The sequence below is a fragment of the Myiozetetes cayanensis genome, unplaced genomic scaffold (genome assembly GCF_022539395.1).
Source record: "Myiozetetes cayanensis isolate MyiCay16 unplaced genomic scaffold, myiCay2020 scf9, whole genome shotgun sequence".
Taxonomy (NCBI): Eukaryota; Metazoa; Chordata; class Aves; order Passeriformes; family Tyrannidae; genus Myiozetetes; species Myiozetetes cayanensis.
This window is the reverse complement of record NW_026088185.1, coordinates 20,151,338-20,171,843: the sequence shown is the minus strand read 5'-3', so window position 1 is coordinate 20,171,843 and position 20,506 is coordinate 20,151,338. Positions and strand designations below refer to the sequence as shown.

Genomic DNA, 20,506 nt, shown 5'->3' with positions numbered 1-20,506 from the left:
TATATATATTAATCTAACAGAAAATAGTATTTTAGTGAATTCATATCACTGTATATTTCAACTGGATTACATGCCAGGATGTAATTCTTTTTATCAACGGATTATTTTATTGCTGTAATGGATAAATGGAACTTGCTGTGATTTATAAGCATATTAGGAAGAAAATCTTACTCATTTTCTGTAGTCTGTAACTGAACTCTGTTCAGTTAGGAGATATAACATTAGTGTTTCTGCCACTACATTAACTATTATCATTAATTGTTATTAATAACTGCCATTTGTTCACCTTATTTGTCTTGTGATTCTGCAGTGAGAGAGTTCTTTTTTATCCTTAGCCACCTTTAATATATTCCAGAGATAACAAGACATGGAATTTTCTGTATTTTTAATAGAATATTCATTTATTCACTCACATCAACGAGATGCCCAGACATGACAATAAACTTTAGAGTAAAGACAAGACATTTTATGAATGAAAATTAAACTATGAAACAAATATTTAAAAAAATCCCTCTGGGAGAGTAAGACATTTCTTTTAAAATTGAACTCACATTAATGGCTACTTCATTTTATACCTTTCTCCTTAAACTAGCTCTGTGCCTCAGCTGTCTTTCACAAACCAGACTCCTTCCAAGCTTGTTAGATACTGGAGCTCCTGTAAACTCAGTAGCACTGTGTGCACTGGCAGTTCTCAGGTTCTGACTGTAAGGTCTTTTTTGTGCTTTCTATTTCAAACTATTGGCAGCTTTCTTATGATGGTGCTAATGCTCTTACACCATAAACCTGAAGAGAAATACTTCATCTGTTGGAAACAACAGGTTTCCCTCTGAAGGACAGTTCATACGAGAAGCAGAGATCTGCTTGGAATTCTATTGGATATACAGCTGTTCTGTACTGCTCTGGTGTTCTTAGTCTTCTCAGCTTGGTCTTCTCTCAACCATTCCACTTGTTTTGTTGCTAGTAGGTGAGAAAATAAATGTCTCTATGCACTGATAATTAGATTAATTTCTTTATTTTGAGATAAGAACGCATGCAGATGCAGTAATTTTAAGAAATGAAAATGAACTCAAAATGGTGGAAAGATTTTTAACATTTGTCTCCTAAAACTATGGAATGGTATGTCCTTATCTTTATTTATCTTCTAATGTAGAAACTTGGCAGTCACAATTAGCCCTGCTCAAAATCTTCACTCAGGGTTGTCATCTGAGCCAGATCATTGTTCACACACACTTTGACTTTATTTCTATTTAGGCCTAAAAGTCTGATCCATAGGAATTCTGTGCTACTTGGGGATGGGGCTAATTATGGCCCTATGCTAAAATGTATGTATTTCTATATGTACTTCATTAATTTAACCTGTTTTACTGGCAAGTAATCAAAATTTATTTTGTTTAGATGCATAATTGCAAGCTATGATTCTGTTTCCTGACTCACTGAACAACAGTCTTGGGGTTTATGCCTATGTCATTGGAATATCCCTTTGAATTAATTAATGAATATCATTATTTTCTGGATGTTCCAAGCCAGATAGCATACATGTTAAGATGCACATAATGAAATATGAGACTGGCTGGGAAGACAAAGAGACATTTCTTTATATATCTGGTTTCCCAGAACATCAATATTCTTATTTCTTATTAGTTTTATTATGAAGTGGTCAGGGCATCAGTTTCCTCTTACTTTATACACATGGCATTTAATGCAGTAGTATAATGTGGCTTTGATATTTTCCAGAATGTTGCTGCTGAGTTAATTATTCTGGAAAGATAACAAAAGAGTTGAAAGCATAGTTTAATTAAATTACTTTAACTGTTTCACAAAAAGCATGAAACATTTTTAGCTATATGAAAGAAATATTAAACAGGCCATCAATATGACCGTCTTTTAATGTACTATAACACAAGCCCAGTTGGAGGATTTCACATTTAATTGTTCAAAACTTGTACCCAGTGGAATTCTATCAGGTGTGAGCAATTTCAGGGGGGTCATATATTTCATTCCACTTACAGACCCATTATTGTCCCTCAGTATTTGGCAAATACATGATTTGTTTTAAATGTTGCTTATTTCCATTTCATGCATATAGGATTTATTAACATAGTAATTTAAAAATAAAGTGTCTATACCAAATTATAGGACCAACTCATAAAGTTTAAAAATATACAGCAAAAAAAAAAGTTATCAATTAAAGATTATCTAAGGTTACACATCATAGCAGAAAACTACACAAACAAATGTAATAACTGAAAAACTCATTGGGTATTCCTAGTCTTCTTTCCTGACGTCCTAGTTAGTTCCTAGCTTGGTATGTGGCAAAGACAACTTAAAATCATTACAGTTGTACCTTAAAACCTAGACAAAATGAACTCATGAGAGATGGCTTCTGGAAGGAGGGGTAAAAGCAAAAACCAAAGTACAGGATGACATGTTTCATACAATCATGTTATGTTGGGTTAAGACATTGTTGTCTCAAACCTTTTCTGGATATCTCTGTCACAATTAGCCTTCTTCCAAAAAAGTGAGTATGTCCCTTATCCACAGCTGTCTGCATACAAAATTCAGTCTCTTTGCTGAAACCACCGATAAATGTGTTTGATCTAATTTACCAGATTGTGATTTTGGGTACATAAGCCACTCCACCCAAATATCTACTCCTTGCTACAGACATTCTGGCATCAGGCAGAAGAGTGGAGCGGAGAGATGGCATGATAAAGTCTTAAACTGAGGTAGGCAGATGTACCAGGAGTCATCTGTCACAACTGTAAATTGACAGAGCTGAAAATTACCATTTCTTAGTGTAATTATTAAAATCTAATTTGGTCACAGACAGTGAGAACAACTATGGTTACTTCTCACAGTGAGTGACTCGGGTATCTGAGATATTAAAGGTCAAAGCCCTAAAGGATTATCAGTGTTTACTCTTGAATAATTCTAGAGAATGGAATTAAACGATTTGATTAACTTTAGTCACTTCTAATGAGGAAGGAGACACTGGTGTTCTCACTGGCAGAATGCCACTGAATCACACCTGTTTAAACTGTCTGTTAAAGCAGCATAGATTCTCTGCCGTTCTATGGGAAGATAACATGAGGTCACATATTTCTTCCAAGTGCTGTCTGATAGTGCTAAAAAATAGCATCTCTTAGACCAAACTAAAAAACCACAGAGTATGGTTTAGAATAATCTGTTTAGGTGTAAGTTACAAAAAGAATAATTAAAATATGAATTTTAGTTCATCTGAAAAAAATCCATTCTTAACATAATCCTGTAAAGCAGCATCTCTACTTCATTAACATCCTCTTAAGAAAACCATTCACACCGCTTCATTCTAGAGTAGATTTTCAGACAGATCTAGAGATTAAGTGCACAACAAAATCAACCTGAGCAGGTTAGAAAAAAAGAGGTGTGGTCTTTCATTTTGAGTTATGGGCCAATCTAGCTAGTTTTTTGGTTTTTTGGTTTTTTTGGTTTTTTTTAGTGGGAGTTACAAATCTCATACATTTCTGCATACATAAGGAATAAATATTGATGGGACCGAGATTTAGGCAAACTTCTCAAGAAATATGGCAGCATAGACAGAAATTACTATAAATTGCCCTGAGATGCCATCTCTCAGTTCCACACTGAGGACATGTAGAGCCAATGAACTGGGTCAGATAATGTGTGAAGGCAAGAAACCAAAATATTCTGGGAGCAAAACCAACTTTGATCCCTTCTGACAACATAAGCAAGGCCTTTGCACAGAAGTATATCACATCTGGGAAGGCAGCCAAGAAACCTTGTATTGTCTTCTGTCATAAACCCTGCCAAGTCACAGCTGATTTAACTATCGCAGATTGTCAGCCTATTAAAACTAATTAATTTTTAGACCACATAGCCACCTCCTTTCTGTTTTTACTACAAACGGTAACAGGATGGTTTTGAGGGAGAAAGTTCTGAGAACTCAGATGAAATCTGGACCAAATGTATTTTGTTTCACTTGAAAAGTTGCAGTGTTTGTAGAAGAAACTTGAACAATGAACTGTCTTATTTGCTAAGGAATAACGTAGTATAATCAAAGTCTATTAAAGATAACATGTTTAAAAACTAGTTTTTTTCCTCGTAAAATCTCTTGATACATCATGGGTATGAAATTATTAACCATGGAGAACATCCAGCCATCTTTTTCCTTTTGACATATGAATGCACTTCAAAAAACACCTCCAGGTCACTGCAGGCTATTATTAATGCAGTGTAACTATACAATGTGAATTAGTTTTGCACGTTTATAAGATTACTTAGTGGTAATGAATTTTACATCAAAAACTTTAGTGAATTTTACAATATTAATGACTGCGTACTTACATCAACAATCAGGAAGTCCAGCCAGCACCAGGCATTAGTAAAATATATTTGAAAACCATATGCTACCCATTTTAAAAGCATTTCCAAAATGAAAATATACGTAAAAACTTTGTCAGCATATTCCAGCATGGTCTTGATGGTTTTGCGTTGTTCAATATATATATCTTCAAAAGCCTAAAAAATGATAAAATTAAGGAATAAATAATATAAAGTAAGTAGGTTAGAGCTAATCTTTCCCCTTGTTCTTCTTCATCTTCTTATTTTATACCTTTCCCATCTTTAATCATGTTATAAGTTAGAGCAATATTATGTATTCTTTCCTGTCTGGAGTTGAACACACACACACACACACATATATATATATATATATATATGTATATTCTATTTTAGCAATGTATGAAGAAATAAACTCACAGAATGATTTTTTATCTTCTGTGGTATTAAGAAACCTTCACATACACACACAAAAAACACCAACCCTTTCTTATAGAACATCAGTTCTAGATATGTCTATTGCATTCTAGAAAGCCCCTAGAAGGATTCCATTTCTATCCTCCATCAATCAAACATATGTTTAAAAGTCAAATTAAAAAGCAGTGTATTTGCTAGAATGTACAACTCTGCATATTGTAACAACTGTTCAACTTGAGTAAAGCTGGAAAGACAGGTAATATAAATCTTTTTGGAAAGTGATTGTTAGGTTTAATTTGCTGCTGCACTGTTCCATAGCTCCTACCTTCAAAAAAAGGAACAGAATGAAGCAATTATTTCATTTTTTGGTATGGTCTTTCATAAGGAAAATTCAAGGAGTGGCTGAGTCTAGAAGGAATTAAGGATTTAAAACCATACATTTAGTTATATATTCCCAGTTAACAGTCCTTTGTACTCAACCCTCTTATAAACATGCTGAAAATTGGCAGGCAATTTAAACTTTGAGTGGCTTTGAGTGAGAAAATTGCACAAGTTTTAGTTTTACACTGATAAGAAAAATGTATCACTAAAAAGGTGCATGTGAAATTTATCAAACTTTTTCAAGTTTAGGTCAAGTTTCATTCCATCCTGAAATAATAAAATGCAGAGGGTTTTATACAGCTCCAAGCAAAACAAGTCTTTCAGAAGCAAATTTGATTTTTGCTGTTGCTCCTAAAGAGATACCTAAATATATCAGCATCTGCAATTTTGTTCTACTTACTAGTGCTCCACTGCTGAGGAGAATCATGAATACAATGAAAGTCTCAAACCAGTTGTGTTCAACTATGCTGTAGCAGGTCTTTCTAAGATTCCACCAGGTTTTTCCTTTGCCATCCTCTATACTTACTTGACAACACGGAAATTTCTGCACACAACCTGCATTAGATTAAGAGACATTAGGATCCAAAAGCCAATTACTTCAAAGTCAACATTTACTGTCATATCAATATTGCTAGAAGCTTTAACTAATTTTATATTATTTTTTTAAATTAATCACTGGAATGCTGAATAGGATATCAAATCACATAGGATGCTGAATACCTGAATTTAGATAACTAACCTTGATATAAACCAGACAATAGTAGACATAATTATGAGTAAAGTCAACCAAAAAACACTGATTTTTTTTTTGACTGCTAGCATGTAACTCTTCCAACTGTTGGTGGAGTCACACAAAAATTTATTTGTTCCAAATTTAAAGGGCCCTTTCAAATAACTGAAAACCATTTTAACAGCAGAAAAGTTAATGACATTTCTTCATTACAAAATGTATGCAGTGGCCAGATAGATAAAGTTACTCAAAGCCTAGGGAAACCTTGTTTTCTGATTTCCAGCATTCTAGGTTGAAAGTATTTTCTTTTGATTTTTGAGGTCATGAAGGTCCATTAGACTTGGAACCCTCAAGAACTTTCATATGCCTAGCAATAATGTCATTTTAGCAACACATCTCTTAAGTCAACAGTTATTCTACAACCTTCTGTAAAACAGGCTTCTGGTTCAAGAGCTTCTTCACTTTCAATTTCTGCTTGCTCGCCCTCTCCAGGAGGAGCAATATCAACTGTGCTGCCTTCTGATGAGCTTGATGCATTTAGTTTCTGCAAATAAAGTTCCACAGAACAATTTTTCTCATTAGACACATACTCCGTAAGAAATGATACTGAATCAAATCATGCCAGTCTGACTTTTGAAGAATGGTAAACTTACAAATATGCATCACCAAAAGTAAAACCACAGTAATGACATGTACATTGTACAGTTCTGTTTCCCATTTTATCTTCTCATAGGGAACAATTAAATATAATTTAGCTACTAACCTGATCCACGTATACGACTTCTGAAGAATTCTCAACAGAATTAAAACGGCAGAGTCTGCATGTACCCAACTCTCAAATTACTTCATTTTCTTTACTATTATACTGGATTACACTGAAAATGTGTCTTAGTTTTCTGAGTGAAATGAACTAACAGAAATCTCCACTAACATACACCTTATCTGGATTTAAAAGCTGTAAATATAATAGCATTTAATGGCAATTTTCTGCACAATTTAATTTTTGCATAAAGCACAAATTAACAGATCCAAAATACCTTCTTTGCATTCCTGTCTCATGTGCTTATTGAAAGACCTCCTGATGTCCTTTCTACCCCAAATTTTTCTGCCATTCTACTACTTTTTTGTACAGTGAAATACTATAGCCCTTACTACAGTAAAAGCACTTCTAGATCTGAAAACTGCAAGAATTGGAGAGTGATATAAACCAACTCAAATAAAGAAACTTTTTACCAAGTACATTCAAATTCTGATCAGGTCAAACTGTTCATCAGTCATGCAAGACTGCCCATAATTTTGTCCTTTTAAGAAAGCGTATTTTGAAAGGACAAACCTGCTAAAAATGCACACAACAAACACAATAATCAGACAGAGTTTATAACTTGTTTTCAGTTGTCAATACTGTTGTGTCTTTAATTGTTTTCATCCAAAATACATTCTCTTTAACCGTGAAATAAGGCTTGTAATCAGAAAGCGACATTAAAAAAATCATGGTAGCGAAATTCTTCTGATTTACCCTGTGTAGCAATAGTACATAGGAATTTTAAGGGGGGACGTAGAATGCACCTCTAACTTAAATACTTTAAATTGTACAGATACTGATGTAATAAAAGGGCATTTGGTCACTGACTAGACCTGTGGATTTAGTTTAGCAAATCTGATCATGTCCTTTGACCTCTGGATGAAGGCCATGTAGAGAAAGGATGAAGACCTTTCTATACAATTTTGTTGAGAGAATGCTTAATAGCAACCACGTTTTGCATTTAGTTTTCAAGATAGTGATATTTTTAGAATATAAAAAAACCCTTCTGTTCAGAAGATTTGAAAGGTTTTGCAACAAATAATAAACAATAACTTGTTTTTTGAAAGAGGCATTTCCATGTAGTCTCTTCTTCTTCAGAGACACTGCTGCAAATTAAAACTTGTTATTTAACTCTTCAGTTAAAAGCCAGTCTCTTCAGGAGAATATATTGGCAGCTAAGGGCTTTCTCCGCCAGAAATTAAGTAAATGGCACATATATCTTAATATAGCTTTGTAATCAATTCTTTCCTCATATTCAACTCTTACATGAGATGAATGAAGTTTAAACTAAAAGTCATGTTGGGTAATGGATAATTTTCAGGGCTAATTTTCAAGAAGCTGCCTTTTGCACACATGTGCAAATGTAATCAATATAGGGTCACTCAGACATCAGGTTGTTACTGCATTGTGACCAAAAATAAAGGACTTGTCACATAATAGAAAAGATTTCTGACAAGCACACAGGTATGAGTTTAAAAACCATTCTTTCCCTTTTTAAATATCATCATCTGTCATGAAAAATCCTTCTGATAAATGTGAAAAGATTTGGATAAATACATTGAGAACTAGATGCCTCCAAAGTTTAGGGGTTTTGTTTACTAAACATGTTAAAATTCCTTGTTTCATTTTTTCATACTCCGCTTCCTCTATGATTTCCAGAATTTATATATGTAAAATAGTTACAGACATATTGCCTCTAAATGGAATCATTTATTACTGGTCATGTAAATCTGTAAGTCTGGAATAAAATATTGCGTATCTTACATTGTGAGAATATTTTAAATTTCATCATCTATATTACATTTACAAACTGAAATGCCCAGTAACGTATGCTACATTAAGCATTATTAGCACACCACCTTATTATCCACACATAAGGTTCTCTGTCTTTTAAAAAGGAAATAATACTTGTGAATTAACTCTCTTTTTATATATCATAGAAATACCAAGAAATAAGAAGTCTGAAACTTTTCATTGAAATTATAGGCAGTTTCTTCATTAAATAAAAAACAAATGTTGTGAAAATAATTATCTGTCACATTCAAGTTAGGAAAATTAAGACTAATTCATGGTCTGATCCATCATCATTAAATCAATTACTGACTTTACAGCAGCAAGGCAAAGGTTCACAGTAAGCATCAATTCTAAATCTAGGAGTGCAAATTAAAAGGCAGTCAAATTTTTAACTGCATCTTTCAATGTAAACTCTGCTGCAGATAGTCCTGTCAGCATAGTTGCTAAAAAACCACGTGACAAAAGTGCAACTTATAACAAAAAAAATCCTACTATAATTCTCTTAAATAATTTTCACATAAAGCATTCCCTTCACTATTTTTCAAATAATCTTGAACAACTGCATTTTTAAGAAAAAACCTCATTAGTTAATAAAACTCCTCTTCTTTGCTTCAAGACCCTAAATTAGGAAAGAACCAATATATTTTAAATAAGGTGACATTAATGATATTCTTTCTAGCAATGAAACTAATAAAGTTAATAGGAAGCTCAAGATACATGATAGATTAGCACAATCTTCTTTTCAGCTCAGAAATGTGATTATCAGCCTCTAGAACACACCATGGCCTATAAACACTTATTTGCGTCTTCAATGATATCACATTTTCCTTTATAAGGAAACATTTGAAAGCGATTGCTTATGATGCAGCATTCTCAAGGCCTGAATCAGCAAAACAACATGCTTGACTAGAGCAGAAGCCTGAGCAATACTGTGGATATCACACACAAAAATAAAAAAACAAACAGACTACCTCAATGGGATTATATTTTGCTGAAAACAGTAATATAAATATTATTGTGTAGAATATAACAGAAAAAAATGCTTCAGCACCAAAACCCAAGTACTTGGTTAATGTGTGTATAATCAGCCTCCATAATGTCCTTTCAGAGCAATGCATCTTTTACCAACAGCTTTGATCATTAAAACAAGCTTTGACCAACAGCGTATTAGTGTGCCCATTTACAAGAAAAAGCATTCACTTAACGCCCAGTCTTGCTCTCATTTGATTCTATTCTAGATTTCAATGAGAGCAAGAGAAGGCTACTAAAATTTTAAGCTTTACAAATGGCTTCATGATTCAAGTGACAATAAAATAAAGGGATTCAGCCATTACAAATTGCCTTTAGTAATCCAGCCATGTGGTTTTATCCTTTGAATCTTGAAAGCTGCACTGTAATTGAGTGAAAAAATATAAAATAATGGAAACTGATGATTCTAAACTGACTTTAAATCTCAGATGTTATGATCTTTGATTTTTATATAATATTAAGAAAATTACTTTAAAAATCTCTTTCATTAGAGTTTTATTTGATGTTTAGAGCATATCTTGGTTTAAAATTTAATCAGTAAAATCTGAGAATTTTCGGAATACATATCAATATTAATTTCTTTTGGCATCTCTGGGCAATTTAGACTACTATATATTATAAGTAGATGATACTGCATTATAATCAAGGGTACAAAATTAACTACTTGGTGATCCTTTTGAAGTCAGTAAACTGCCTAAAGGAAACAGCTTTCAATCCTGCTATAGGACTGAAATTTCAATCCCTTCAAAATTTTGATGCCTAGTTTTACTAGGATAATTTGACCTCCTTAGTTTCATGTAACTTTGACTCCTGTGCTGTCCCATGTTTGCTATTATGAAAAAAAGCCTCAGGGTAAATATACACAGAATTTTATAAAAATTACGTTGACTACTCTATAGCCTTTCTAATTTACACAGAAGTCCCCCAACTCATTTACAGACCACTGTTGTGAAACACCTTCCAAAAAACCACTACTTATGAATGAGTTTAAGATTAGAGAAAAGAGGATTTGTAAAATGTTTTGCTTTGAGACTGCGTTAAGGAGAGTTATTTGCTGTCATTTTAGAAATTATGAAACTGTTTTCTCTGCTTTCAGTTTATAAAACTCAAGATATGCACTGTCCAAATGAGTACAGTGTAGTTTGTAGGATCTTGGATATTTGCATTACAGTGCATTGTAGTTTTAAAAGTTTAACACTGTAATTTTTAAGCAAGTAGCTACTGCGATAAATCAAATGTTATTCAACAAGGAGCTGAAGTCATGGCCATAATAATTTCATAAATCACTTAATACATTTCATTAAATACTTACATTTATAAGGGCTGAATCAAAAAGGGTTGTTTTTATTTTTAAAAACTATGCATGCTCCCTTTTTCTTTGGCTTCTTTAGCGTAAAACATTCCAGTACTTTTATGATCCATAATTCAAAACCTGAAGAGCATGCAGTTATTGCTAAAAACTGTATTAAAATATTCAGAAAGATCATTAGCAGAGTTAAAAAATATATCTTGGGGTTGCCAATCCCACCTGACCATGCTGTGATGTGAGTCTTGTGACTCAGCAGAGAGCAGCTGTGCATGTTTCTACTGTCTTGCAATGGATAGGGAAGGTACATAGCTGAAGAGCATGCAGGCCAGTCAAAATCCATTAAAAAGTGATTATATATATATATACATATATATGTATAACTTGCTTAGGTAACCTGTGTGAAAGTGGTGACACGTTGCTCTACCTGGTTAAAAAGCACCAGAGCTGCATTCTTGATTGCTCCAGCTTGGTTTTACCCCTGTGAGAAGTAAGAATGGTAGGTAGTGAAGTTCAAGACACAGGATCACTAGTTTTCCTCTTTTTGGAATCTCTAATTCAAACATGGCTTTAACACAATTAAAACATAATTATTAAATATTTTATTATTAGTTGGAAAAAGGGAAATACATACCATCTGTAATATTCAACAAACTTTTCTACAGAGCTTGTTAGTTTATTTTAGAGAAATTAGAAATGCAGAAGCTAGAACTAGTAATCTGCACTGAGAAATTGTGATGCATAAATAAATGAATGAATAAAATTAAAAAAGACATGGTTAGCAGATTTGGAAACTATTTCTGTATTTATATAGTGCTTAATGCATATTAATGAGAATTTTAAGGGGGTTTGTTTGTTTCATGTTCTAGTCTTGATTTAATTGACTAAGTGATTATCTCTTTTATTCGAAAAATATATACATACAGTAAGCAAAATATTTTGAAGTTGTATGGCTTCCTTCATCCTCTAATAATGATAGAACTTCTAGATCTCAATGAAAATAAATTTCTCCAATTTCTATTCAGATTAAATATTATGAATTATCATATTGTGTAGGCTTTTAGTCTAGATTTAGTATGTTATACACTTCTGACTCTATCATCTTTGCCTAATTCTTTCAAAAGAGGATTGGATCAGTGTCTTACAGTGGAACATCAGTGTATCCAGAGATATGGTTTAAATCATTATCCACAGCTAGTCCATAACTTAAATAATTTGTGACTTTTGAAGATACTGTCCCAGAATTGGTCAGTTTTACAAAAGATAATTTAGGTTGCTGGACATTTTAAACGTGGAAAAGAATCTTACAACAAACTGATCAAATACTACTGGGTCTGTTTTGGCTAAGAAATTTACTGAAGCCCAATGATAATGCTTAACTTTTGTGAATGCAGTGACTGTGTTCTTATCTTTTTAACTTCAGCCAGGCACAAAGGCACTAGTGAAGCCAATCAGAAAACCGAACTTATTCCTTTTTTTGAAAATTTAGTAGATCAGATGATGAAGGATATTTTTAATTTTATCAAAATCATCTGCTTTGATTTCAGAAGTCAATTGAGTAGTCTTACTTCTGCATTCTGAATTTGTACTTACTGTATATATACTGTAGATAGAAAGGGTTTTGGAATTCCGAATGATAGAGGCCTATAGGTATATACATTTCTTTAGTTGTAAAATTTCTGTAACCAAGGAATATATTTGAAATTATTTTTCCATGTTGAAATGCAAAACTTTATTTATAAAGTTGTGACTCAGATATAATGAACAGTTGTTAAGTGGCATATACAATATACAATAGTTAAGAGTCATGTTTGGTAAGATTAACATAGTGTAGTCATTTCACTGATTAGAAGCATATTTTATAATAGAAACAGCACCCGCAGTGCTAATATTAAAACCCACCAAATCATCCCCTTTAGTTACTTCTAATTTTCTTATTATCTTCAAAATTAATGGTCTCAAGTATCTTACTTTCAGAACAGAAATCTGGGGTTTTTTTGTGAAGATTATTTCATTGGATATTGCACCTCTATTTTCTGATTATTATTTCAAAGACCTGCAAAGTACCAATGAAATGTTCACTTCTTCCAGGTACCTTCAGCTAACTATTGCTCTAAAGCAGTGGGTAACTTTATAATCTAATAAATATTATTGTCCTGTTTCATCCAAACAGAATGTTCCTCAAATTTCTAGTGATATGTATTAGAAAGATCTTGTTTAGGTCTGAAAGGTGCAACTGGGTTTCAGAATAGGTTCTTGCAGATTTTGGAAGTTATTAACTAGGAAATTAATTAGAAAGTGTTTTCATGAAACAGAAAAAAAAACCAACAAAACCCCTAAAACAAACAGGAGAAAAAGAACTAGCCTTCCAAAAGAAGCTCTGTGACTAGAGTTATTTTGTACCACAGTATATCTGATAATAAAAATAGGAAATATTACAATTTGTTCTCACTCACCCTCAGTTGCAATTTCTCTAGTAATTACCTGCTCCTGGCATATTCCTCGGGGGTACACAGCCTCTACCCCACTTCTAGCATGACACACTTCAAATAATCATTCTGCTCTTAATGTCAGTTACAGTCAGTAAGACACCAGAAAAATATGAATCATTTTACAGTTCCTGTGCAGATGTAGCTTCCCACAGCTCTGTTGTTAAATAAAATGTTATTACAGGGGATACCTCTTCAAAGTATTTTAAATGCTAAGCACTGCCACAGTTAAGGCAGGGAAAGTTCTGCCCCATCTCTTACCCCTCCTTTTGCAGACCAGGCCTTCTGGCAGAAATGTTCTCTCAGTGGTACGCCTTGAGAGGCAAAACAAAGCAAATGATGGTGTACTGTCCTAGAGAGGTAACTTAAACACTGCAACAATGGACTCTTTATCTTCCTTAAAAGACAGTCAGAAGGCAGGAAAAGATTCAACAGTACTGTTGACTTCGTAGGAGAAGATTGGGAACCTTCACCAGAACATCTGTTCATATATTACCAAAGCTGGTGGATTTATATACACACAATAAAAGAAAAACAAACCCACTTTATCCTTTCCCTAGAAATCATCCTAAAGGAATAAGGAATCCAGAGCTGAAAGTGCAAGTAATACAGGATTCACAATTTTCAGGGCACTGTCTGGTTAGATACTGTTCACCATTTGCACACTTGCACTGTATGAATACACATCAGACAGCCAAACATTGTGTGAGAGCAGAATCTGAGGGAAGTTTTACAGCTCCAGCTTTGTAATGGTATCAATTGTAAGGAAACACTGAGGCTGCACAGAAGTGCTAAACCTATCCTAACTCCATTGAAAATTTCTTATTATAAACACCATCTATCAGTTACTGCTGGATTTCCCACAGTCTCCTGAAATTTCCACTTTCAAACTGCTTATACAGACTTCTGGATTTGGTTTCTCTTCCTGAAGACATATGGATACGAGTCCATAAAAAAAACCCACAAAATCTCTTTTGATTTATTACCCTCCAGAAACTTCAGGATGACCTTAGAATACAAAAGCATAATGCCTGAACCAAGCAAAGATGGGGATGAACAGAGCAATTGACTTGTGAAAGTCACCTTGAAATTGGTATTCAGAACTTTTTAGCATAACAACAAGGGCTTTTACTCCTTTTTCTTGTATACACACATCACAAAATCACCTGGAAAGCAGAGGAGTTTCTGTCTTTGCATTGCATTTGTTTTGTCCTCAGCTCTTTTGAAAGAATATACAGCGGTACACTGTAAACTGAGCCATTCAATCTACCTTACAGAAGAAATAAACAAATAATACCTATGGCACAACCAGTGACCTGCCTTATAGCACAGACCCACAAGAACTGAGGCAGAGAAAGTGGTAAACACTGCCAGGGGATCAATAGCCAGGTGTGGATGGGAACTTCCCAAGTTGTTCTGCTGCTGAGGATGAGATGTCATGTAACCACACATTTAGCATCTGCACAGACTATAAGCCCCTCAGCTTCCTAATGCATATTACAAACCTTTTAAAAAGTAACAAATACAGAAAATTTCTAGACTCGTAACTTCATAAAAGGAAGTTACTAGCAAGGCACTCATCATTGTATTTATCAGAACTAAGCATAAGGAAAGCAATAAATGTATAGCAAAATGTAATTAAAAAATCGTAATATATGAAAAGATATAGAAGACTTTGCTAAAAGTTCATTGGAAATGACAATTTTTATTAGATCAGTTTACATGAAAAATACTGAACTCTGACTCAGAGTCACTCTGAATGGGTTTTTTTTTGGTAATTGTAAATGATCTCATAACTTACATTCCTTTACAATTCCTGCACCTCTTACATTCTTAAATTGCCATGGATAAGCACTACTGCTATACTATCTTATATATCTGCCTTGAAAACGTTTGTTTCAGAACTGAGCAACTTAGCTGGGTGATAGAATATCTTGTTCTTCATCTTACAATTGTTACACAGAGCAACATTCTTTGTAGCTGCAAATAAGCACACACTCTTTATGTTCCTTTATGTTATTTAGCAAAAGACCCATACTATGATTCAGTGGATCCCTTAATTTCATGTGGTATAGTTTGATATTGCTGAGGAATACATAATTATTTGCAAATATAGCAGCTATACAGCTATGATAAAGTCATGAATGCAGGGCTTCTTTATAGAAGAGCTTTCTTTATGGTAAACAAACCCTTTCATATCAGTGAGTTATCAAACAACATCACAACTTCTAATCTAATTCAAAACAAATTTAGCCATGGTTCCTGACCCCTTAAACCTCAAAATTCCCAGATTTCTAATGGCACTGAATATAATTATATTCTGATAATGCATTTATTAGCTCATTGTTGATCACTACTTCAACAAACAAAGTTTTCCTTGAATACCATTAGCACCTGTTCATGATCACTTCTGGTATTTGAGCCACTTAGATTTCAAAACACATGGCATTTGGTTTTTAGACCAGCTTCTGTCACTTTGCACAATAATAATAGCATAAAGCTCTCAAGTAAGTTGTTTCCACACACATCTATATTACAAGATCATTCTGATCTCCACCATAACTTGAGATACCGCTTTACTGCGACATTCATTGGTACCTGCAACTTTGATTAAATCAGCCGTGGTCTCTGAACCCAAAATCTATAAGAATATTGCTCACAAAACTTCTTAGACAATCCAGAATACATTACTGATTTGTGATGTCTCAGGGTTAATTTTTAGAACTACACTATCAAAAAAATTTTTTTCTCCACTTATATTTGCTTGGGTATGCAAAGCTGTGTACTTGTGATAGTTCCTTATCCTTCTACTCTTATTCCAGAAATTCTTATTGCATTGTAGGTACTACATAAAGAATGCTTTATGAAATGTGTGCTAGTCCTAAAACCTCATAAAACTGTGAAAGAAATAATCGTATTTAAAACCAGACATCTTCCAAATGTTAATAAACAAAGTACCAAAAATATAAACTCTGAGGACCCTCTACTATACCATCATACAAGGTGATTTTTTTTTCTTGAATTATAGTTACATAAAATTATAAAACATAAAATATATTTACACAGGATAATACAGTTTTTAAACAACTCTAAACATGTAATTAAAACATGTAAAGGCATGACCATTTAATTGTTAAGATATGAAAAATCTTACCTGTTTGCTTTCTTCCATATCAGATTCGCTGCTAAATTCTTCTGTATTTAAATTTTCAAAATCTGATTCTCCAACTGCAATGGGCACTGTCACAGTGAGGCCTGGGTTGTTTATGAATGACATATAATCATTTTCATCAATTGCGTATTTTTCCACACTGCTGCCTGTGCCTACACCACTGGTGGTTCCATTCCCATCTTTGAGATAATTCAGATCTTTGCTTATTTCAACAGCGGTATGATTGGAAATGCAGCTGTCTTTCTTGTTGTTTAGCTCTTCAAGTGCTTTGATTTCCTCTAAAGATTTCTGCTTTCTAACGAAGGCTTTTTGGATGAACTCCTGTATCTTTTTTTTAACATAATCTATTCCCTTCTGGATCCTTGCCACAGCAATCTGGAGATTGTTCATTTCATTATCATCATCTGTAGCAGCAAGGTTGTCTGAACTAAATGAGCTCAGCAGCAAGGCCAGAAATAGGTTCAGTACCTAAAAGATGAGAGAATACAGAGGTATAGTAAATACATACATATAAGGAGTGTTAGACTTGGCAATGCTAGGTTAACAGTTGTACTTGATGATCTCAAAGGCCTTTTCCAATTTAAACAATTCTGTGGTTCTAAAGAAATTAGTAGAGCAGGTTGTTGATCATAAATAACTTTCTGGAGCTCTGCACATTTCTGTTGACAATGTCAAGACTGCAAGGTCACGGAAATGACCAGGGTACAAACATTTTGAACTCTATATTATAAAAATTTTAATCATGTTAAAATATATCACTAAAGAAACACAGTTCTGACAGATAGTGAATTATAGGTTTTAAGCTTATCAGAATGAACCACAAAGTTTAACAATAAAAGAAACTGAAAAATAAAGTGTCAATGGTGCATTCTATTTACAACATTGATTTCTAAGAAGTTCTCACCAATTCAATATTTAGCAATTGCAATTTCACATTTTAACTTGTCAGCTTGATTTAAAATTTTTCTATAAATGTTTCTTCTACAATTTTGAGTTAGAAGCTTTTAAATGCATTTTTACGCTGGATGGCCAATCACTCTGTGTTTAGTTTTTTGGGGTTTACACCTAAAAAGCCCAAAAGTTCAGTACGTAAATTCAAGATATTCTAAACAAGATCAGCTACACTATACATTATTTTTATTAAGTCAGAAGTACAAGTGCTGGAGTTAGCTGTAATGAGAGTACTTCTGAAGCAGCAGCTTTCCAGGAGCTTGTGCAGCATAAGCTGTATTATTTCAAGGGTAGTGAGGAAGACATTTGAATTTAAACAGCACCTCTAAATTAGCTGCAGACAAGGTGTTTGATTTGGCATTTTGGTGTACTTCTAAATTCCTGTACCCATTGTAAGAGTATTTCAGTGTATAGAAATGAGTGAAAAAAAGAAGGGACAGCATATGTTTTCACCCAAAATTAGCACATTTGGATTAATTTTTTATTTCTAAACAAAAGTTCAGCAAACATTTTCATTGCTTAGCTCTAAGTCCTGTACATTTTTATTAGTTAATGCTCAAAAATATTCACCACGTACCACCAGGTTTCCAATCACCATGACCAGCATGAAAACAATAAGGCACATGGTTTGGCCTGCAACCTCCATGCAGTCCCACATTGTTTCTATCCATTCTCCACACAGCACTCGGAATACAATCAGGAAAGAGTGGAAAAAGTCATGCATGTGCCAGCGTGGAAGTTCACAGTCACTGGAGATCTTGCAGACACATTCCTTGTAGCTTTTCCCAAAGAGCTGCATCCCAACCACAGCGAAAATGAACACGATGATGGCCAGCACCAGGGTGAGATTCCCCAGAGCCCCCACCGAGTTGCCAATAATCTTAATCAGCATATTTAGAGTTGGCCAAGATTTTGCCAATTTGAAAACTCGAAGCTGCAAAACAAAAATGCAGAGGAATCATTAGTGTTAGCTATGCAATAGAAGCTAGGTTCAAGTCATTTAGCAGAGCTTATCAATTTCTGTAGATTAGTTTGTTCTTCAGTAGGAACACATTATTATTTTAATGGAAAGCAGTGAACATGAAGTATTTGTCAAAAATGCATTGTTCAACATTTCATTCAAGTGATGCACACAGTAAAAAAAAATCTAAATTTGTGTTTGTGTGACATTTGATTTTAATATTTTTAAACATCCACTCACAGATGGTTGATGAACAATTCTTCAAGACATTTTAGAATTTTGTACTCTTTTCATCACCTTCACTACACCGTTTTTGCTGGCTTGATTGCACATTTCCCTCAGCACCTCAGTAAGCTTTTCATGTTTAGTTAGAGGACAATTTTTTTAAGCAAAAAGTTGATGCTGATATTGTGATGTCCATTCAAATCATAAACACTAACTTAAAAACAATATTCATAACCATGTTATGTGAAGCTGGTTACCATTGCAAGTAGTGCCAGTAAACTAATTCACTGCTTTCCTATTCTATATATTAGGAGATAACTCAGGTGTTCGAGTCATGTGATAACTACTGGTAATTAGGACTTTCAAATCATGTATCTTGTGCCTCTAGAAAACATCTATAAATTAGTTTGTGTACAACACTAATTGCCATTAAAATACATTTTTAGTAGAAACTCAGTAATATTTGAATGTAAATGTTACCATAATCAGCTTGTTATGACCCTTTGTTATATGCAATGGAGTTACTAAAAGTTTTTAGTTGGTGCCCACTGAAATAAATGTGTAGACATGATCTGCCTAGGGTCTTTACAAGTAACACAAATTAATGTTCACAATATAAAGACAAAAAAATGTCATGAATCTTTATGTTGGTGACAATATGTACGTATTTATAGATATTTAGCTCTAATTATTCTTAATGAAATCAGTATGATGAAGATGTACAAAATTCTTAAAAGACAGCACTTAGGGTGGAAAAGGATATCTGTAGGATAGAAGATCAATAGGATAATTTTGATACCAGAAGATATCGAAGGATATCAGTTGACAAATGCCTTATCAAACATGGCTTGCAAATTAGACATATAGGAAAAATAATGAGAGCTACTGAAGCATACAAAATATATTTTAAAAATATTTTAATCATTACAGGCACCAACCAGCACTTTTTTTTTTTTAATTTTGAGTGAGACAATTGCATGCAAATATTTAATTGTCAAGGTATTTACCAATCTGAATGATCGAAGAACAGATAATCCTTCAACATTTGCAAGACCAAGCTCCATTAAACTAAGGCTAACAATAATACCATCAAAAATATTCCAGCCTTCTTGGAAATAATAATAAGGGTCCATGGCAATTATCTTTAGTACCATTTCTGCTGTGAATATTCCAGTGAATACCTAAAACAAAATTGAATTAATTAATTGAGTTGTTAAGAGAAATTTATATACCTGAGTAAATTGTTTTAATCCAGTTCTCATTCTCATACTCATTACTCTTTATAGGAATAAAGAACAGCTGATTGCTCTCTCCAAATGGCATCTAAGTATTTCTAACCATTGAAAACTAACTCCTAAATCAGGACATACATAGTAGCTATTGACCAGTCAGCAGCTCAGCTCCAGCTCAGATTTGACTGTGTGTGCTGGACCATCCATGCAGCAAATGATGTGATGTGATCTGCTGTTTTCAGTCCCATTTTAAGAGGATAGTCCCAGTAAAGTAAAAGAAGATTTGACAGCAAGTTTTCTTCCTAGCTCACAGTCTAAACAGAAGTGTTAGAAGACACTCTCTGATGTCAGACTCTCTAAGGACAGACTCTGTAAGGTCTGTCTTGTGGGACAGTGGAGGAGTTTGGGTGGAATAGACAGGGGAGGTTGGAGTTTCTTGTACTGGGCTTTTTATAAGGATATAGGGCTTTCACTCACAACTACCATGCAACTACCATGCTGTGTGACAGCTACTTCCTTTTGTGAAAAAGAACTTCAGGGCAATAATGTTATTTGAAATATTTGGAAGTGCCAAATGTGAAATTATCAATGCTTCTTAGTGTTTTTCAGTCCAGAATGTAACTCCACACTTTCTCGCAATAAGTAGTGGTCAGTGGTTCATGGAGATTAAAAAAGATGT

General features: G+C 33.7%; 1 protein-coding gene across 1 annotated transcript in view; it reads right to left on the bottom strand.

Moving 5' to 3' along the window:
* Nucleotides 1-20,506, bottom strand: part of LOC126652968 (sodium channel protein type 2 subunit alpha-like) — a 72,997-nt gene that overhangs the window by 13,977 nt on the left and 38,514 nt on the right. The window contains 6 exon segments of the mRNA XM_050340275.1: nucleotides 4,345-4,518; nucleotides 5,537-5,691; nucleotides 6,290-6,410; nucleotides 16,441-16,926; nucleotides 17,987-18,343; nucleotides 19,603-19,776. Coding sequence (XP_050196232.1) covers nucleotides 4,345-4,518; nucleotides 5,537-5,691; nucleotides 6,290-6,410; nucleotides 16,441-16,926; nucleotides 17,987-18,343; nucleotides 19,603-19,776 — 1,467 coding nt within the window.